The sequence below is a fragment of the Bradysia coprophila genome, unplaced genomic scaffold, assembly GCF_014529535.1.
Source record: "Bradysia coprophila strain Holo2 unplaced genomic scaffold, BU_Bcop_v1 contig_94, whole genome shotgun sequence".
In the NCBI taxonomy this organism is placed as follows: domain Eukaryota; kingdom Metazoa; phylum Arthropoda; class Insecta; order Diptera; family Sciaridae; genus Bradysia; species Bradysia coprophila.
The window spans coordinates 4,708,290-4,713,398 of NW_023504022.1; the positions used below are offsets into that span (position 1 = coordinate 4,708,290).

A 5,109-nucleotide genomic window follows, 5' to 3' on the forward strand; every position below is an offset into this window, starting at 1 on the left:
ACTTAGATTTCGTCAATTTCAATTTAGTGAAATGAAAAGATGTGTGATTGATTGAACCAATTAAATTATCGGCACCATAAATTTTAAGGTTGGTAAAAATTTAGATTTATTTCTCTCAGAGCTGTTTTAAATGTATCAGCAGTCAGTTGAATCTATCCAAGTAAATTGATAATAGTCTCGAGGCTGACGGAAATACACCAAAAATTTTCTTTGGTTTGCAGGAACGACGATTATTGGTAAATTTATTTCTCTAACTTACCGAAATTTACCGAATATTTCCTGAATTTATCGAAATACAGATGCGGTAAATTTCAGCAAAATTCGCTTAATTTTGGTAATTTCAGTTAGTTTCGGTAAATTATTTTACCAATAATCGGCCATGATAGTATAGAAGTTAGTTTAAGGCTTATTTGCTTGAAGAAATAGGCAAAATACTACGTCTTGACAAAATTGGAGGATAGCGAATGATAAGTTCTATGCTAATCAGATGCAGCCTTTACTTTCCCTTTAAATTTCCCTTTGATTCCTCTAAGACAGTTCATGTAACGATACAATCCCGATTGGCCAGGAGTATCAGTTTTACAGATATGTTTGAAATTGTCTTTCAGTTACAATTTAAATCGTCGCTGCTCTCAAATGAAAACTAACAGAACAACGTTTGAGGATTTAATTAGGTTTAACAAAAAAATATACAAATTTAAAAATAGGGAACGACGAGGTAATAAAACTAGATTTTTACAACTCTCAGAGCGATGCAAAAAAAAAATAATTTCCATTCATTTCACTATTTGAACACGATCGACCAAAGTTAATTGACATCTTTAATCATCACTTTCACTGACAAGTTAACGCGCCGCGATCGAAATTGGTCGAGAAATCACATTTAATCGGCCACTGAATAAAATAGATATCTTTTACGCGCTCTTGGAAAGAACCAATTTTCTTCATTCAAATTCCGTCTTCAGCTGAACCGATACCGGTATATTGTTTCCAATGATCGATTGATCCGACAATGTCGCAGACGTCGGCGTAACCTCTCGTTCATTGTCTTCTTTTTTCACAGCAGTCCATAGTGAAAGCTGAGATTCGTTTGGCTTCTCTTCTTCGAATTCTTTCTTAATAGTTGTTGTAGCGCCGGTCTCAATTTTGATATTTTTTCGACGTTCCTCTAGCGCTCTTACTCTCTTCATCCATTTCATCACTTTCTCCTTGTTCGCTGAAACAAAGGAACAAACACTTTGACAATATGGTTTGTCATCTGATAATCTTATTCAATCTAGGTTTAAATCGAGTGAGATTTCAACATCTTCTGTGTGAAGGATTGGAACGAATTGAAATCAATTCAATTCTGCTAATTTTTTGGATGAAACTTTCGGTATAAAAATGAGTTCCTTACTGAACCGATAATTCAATGTCAATATGAAATGACATAATGGATTCTGGATCACCAGAAAAACCGTTTTTAAAGCTAATTCCGAAGAATGATCAATTAGAACATACCTCTTGAAAATTCTCTCTTCAAATCAGAAGTCACATTCCGCTCGGATACCCATTCGTTCCATACCGCAGTATAGCCGGTCCACTTTACCAAATATTCAATCTGAAATTGGCATCGTTATCAATCGCTTAATCACATTAACGATGAAAACTTTGAATCGTTAACCTCAGTGGTGACTGCTCGAATATCTACGATTTCATCAACAGCGAAAACATTCGGATCGTCGGCGTATAGTGTGCAGCACCGTTCATCTTCCAATTCTCGGAATGATTCCTGAGCTTTTCTATCGAAAGTTCGTGCCTACATTGTACATTCAAATGCGGTAGGTTGGTTCGTGAAAAGCAAGGTTTTATTCGGAAACAGAACACCAGCATATTTTGCCGCTTACCATTTTTTGTGAAAATTTTTATGAAGAAATTTGTTAAAAAATCAAATAAAAGACGAAAACACAACATTCACTCAATAAAAGTAAAACTAAAATAATAATAAATCGAACCGCGTGCAGCTGACCCAGCTATATTTCGACAATGAACAAGGGAGTTGAATTTGACTTGAACAAGAGGATAACAAATCATTCAACAAAGCCACATATGTTATTTGTCGCTACAACAACAACAACAACAACCGTAAACAATTTTTTCAGGTCGCGTAATTCTGTACAAATTTGGGGAAAGATCGGTTTCGGTCTAAAAATTTGTCATTTACGCCAAATATTTGTTAACTTTAGGAAAAGCGATGCGACTTAGTGTTCTTCATGGCTCAAGTGAAGCCTCAGTTTACTAGTACCTTCTGTCTAAAAATTTTAAAACTTTCATTGCTTGGATAACGGTAACGGCTTTGAACACAGTAAGGTTAACTATTCAGCTGATAAATATTTTTTGCTAATGCACTTGGACCTGACCTGAGCGCGTATTCTTAGATTTCAGGTGCAATTAGTGTGCCTGAACCCAATGAAATTCATCACTTCAGATTCGTTGAATACAGGTCAATACAGGTGCTTGAATGTGACCTAATTTAAATCAAGTTTTACCATTTTTGGTCAGGTCAAATAAATCAGGCAATCGGGCTATAAAATAAAGGAGATGTAAGGTAAAGAAAGGCAATCGAATTTCAGCCTAAGTTTGCTGCAGCTGATTTTCACCTGAAAGATCGAAATTTGATTGCCCTTCCCTGTAAAATTATATCCTTGACGTTAGAAAGCTAACAAAGCTAAAATCATATCGCATGGCTCAAGCTAGCTGTTTAACCCTCGTAATTTTGTAATGTTACTTCATACCGACGTGAACAGTAAAATATTAGTTAATTTATGCTACAAGAACTGTAAAGAGTACTTTATGTTCGAGAAATGGTAAATGGTTCGATGCGAAACCGAGTACAGTAAAATAACAAGAATAGACCGGCTAAAGCCTGATGAGGTCTTTTCTCTTTTTCTCTATTTTTTCTGGAGGTAAGCAGGAAGAACATTTTCATTAGTCGATATCCAGATGAACAATAAACATCTCCACCAACTTTCACCAATTTAGTAGTCAACTACCACATTATCGAATTATAAACAGCCTAAATAATTTCATCAGTCGGTGAGCTCTCAAACAGTAAACATCTCTTCCACATCTCTATCAGCATGGTCGTCAACTACCAGTTTGGTAATCAACTACCAAAAATTAAGCTTGAAATCAGTCAAAAACACTCAAAAGAGTGTACCACTTGTGACGCAAAATTTTTTTGGTAAAATTTTATTTCTAGAATTTCTTTGGTCAAATTTTTGCTGTTACAGTTTTTGCGTACAAGCGCAGAATGCGTCACCTCCAGCGATATCAGTTGTTTTGGAAGTATGCACAGGGACTTGTGTCACTTTTACTCTTTTGAGTGTTTTTGACTGATATCAGTTCTTTTGGAAGAATTAGTTAAAATTTGAAAAATTTGAAAAATTTGAAAAATTTAAAAAAATTTGAAAATTTTATAAAAATTTGAAAAATTTAAAAAAAATTTAAAAATTTAAAAAAAAATTGAAAATTTTTAAAAAAATTTGAAAAGTTTAAAAATTTTTGAAGAATTTAAAAAATTTAAAAAAATTTGAAAAATTTAAAAAATTTAAAAAATTTAAAAAAATTTAAAAAAATTTGAAAAATTTAAAAAATTTTGAAAAATTTCAAAAAATTTAAAAATTTTGAAAAATTTCAAAAAATTTAAAAATTTTGAAAAATTTCAAAAAATTTAAAAATTTTGAAAAATTTAAAAAATACTAAATTTAGGAAAAAAAATGAGGCGAGCAGAGCTTACCAAATACCAAAAGCGAACAAAGTTCTACCATACCCATCCACACACACACACACTTAAAGGTGTTCTTATATGGGGCCTATATGGGAACTTCGAGGAGCCCTAGCTCCGAAACGAGGCCGGTTCCCCCCAATTTTTTTTTCTGGAATGTCTTAGAATGACGACTAGAATCTACTCCCAAAATTTCAACAAAATCTAAAGAAGACTTTAGAAGATAGGAAACACGGACGGACGGACGGACGGACTAACAAAGTAACGTAGGATTTTTTCATTTCGTTTAAAGTACTGAAATTGACCAAAATGTATGGAAATGGGGCTTCTTGGAAGATTTTATGCGTGGCCAAATTTTAAGCTGCAAGAACGTGTGATAGCTCGTTGAACTCGTACGGACGCCTAGTTTTTTTTAATGGTAATTTGGAGTCATTTGTCTTTGAATTGTAGAACTTCAATATTTGCTGTATATATGGTTCTGCAGTCTACGACAAAAATTTTTTTTTTTTAAATTTTTTCTAGTAATAGGACTTGCGTCACGGGCGCTATACTAACGTGCGCCCATGATAGGCGAGCATGTAGGATAATTTTGTCAGTCGTCGTGTGGTTCTCGAATAGCAAACATCTCTTCTCCAAAAATTACGCTTGGTAGTCAATAATAATCTTGGTAGTCAGCTACCAACTACCAAATTTTCGAATTGCAATGTTAACTGTGAGCTATCGGTTATCAGATAACAGATAATTATTATTTGCCTGGTGTTGATTTGCTCATAGTGGCTGTGGCCTTGCAATTTGGAATATCAATCCAGCTACCAAAACTACCAACTTCCAAAACTACCGACTACCAAAAATACCAACTACCGACTGAGAGCTACCAAAACTACCAAATTTGTGGAACAGACAGACAGACAAAGCGGCCATAATAGGGTATTTTTTCTAGAAGAAAAAAGACCTAAAAATTCTTACAAATGCAATCTTAACTATTATAACTCTATGGTCTCAACGTGTTGTTAGAGCAAAAGTGTCCATGAACGTCACACATGGAGATTAATACAGTGCCGACACTTTCAAATAATCATTTTGGTGCGCTATCTACACCTCAAATTGTGAACATCCATTTACCTCCGAAAACTAATAACTCCGACAACTTTTTCAGTAAAAAACATTGTGTATGGTAAAGCACCAACACATCGATAGCTGCGAGTACATATCATCATCAAATACATTCACATAATTGGTTTTTTTTGTCAAAAATAATGTTGCCTAAACCATCCAAATGCTGAACATCGGCATTCGCAATAGTTTTTTGTAATATAAACTCTACGCAGAGGACATAGAGAGAG

The 5,109-nt window shown here is 34.1% G+C and overlaps 1 protein-coding gene across 1 annotated transcript; it reads right to left on the reverse strand.

Moving 5' to 3' along the window:
• Positions 1-661: 661 nt before the first annotated feature.
• On the reverse strand, positions 662-2,054 carry LOC119085048 (chromobox protein homolog 5-like). The gene is made up of 4 exons (XM_037195260.1): positions 1,887-2,054; positions 1,664-1,798; positions 1,501-1,600; positions 662-1,216 (listed from the first exon to the last, which is right to left on the reverse strand). Exons 1-4 carry the CDS (start codon positions 1,887-1,889, stop codon positions 945-947), a joined length of 510 nt encoding a protein of 169 aa, XP_037051155.1. The 5' UTR covers positions 1,890-2,054; the 3' UTR covers positions 662-944.
• Between the last annotated feature and the right edge of the window lie 3,055 nt (positions 2,055-5,109).

Bases quoted from the DNA above. Each gene is read 5' to 3' on its own strand.
- LOC119085048 (XM_037195260.1), bottom strand. The intron at 1,601-1,663 runs GTTAACGATTCA...TGCCAATTTCAG, and splicing joins TTCGAGCAGTCACCACTGAG to ATTGAATATTTGGTAAAGTG. The intron at 1,217-1,500 runs GTATGTTCTAAT...CCTTTGTTTCAG, and splicing joins GAAGAGAGAATTTTCAAGAG to CGAACAAGGAGAAAGTGATG.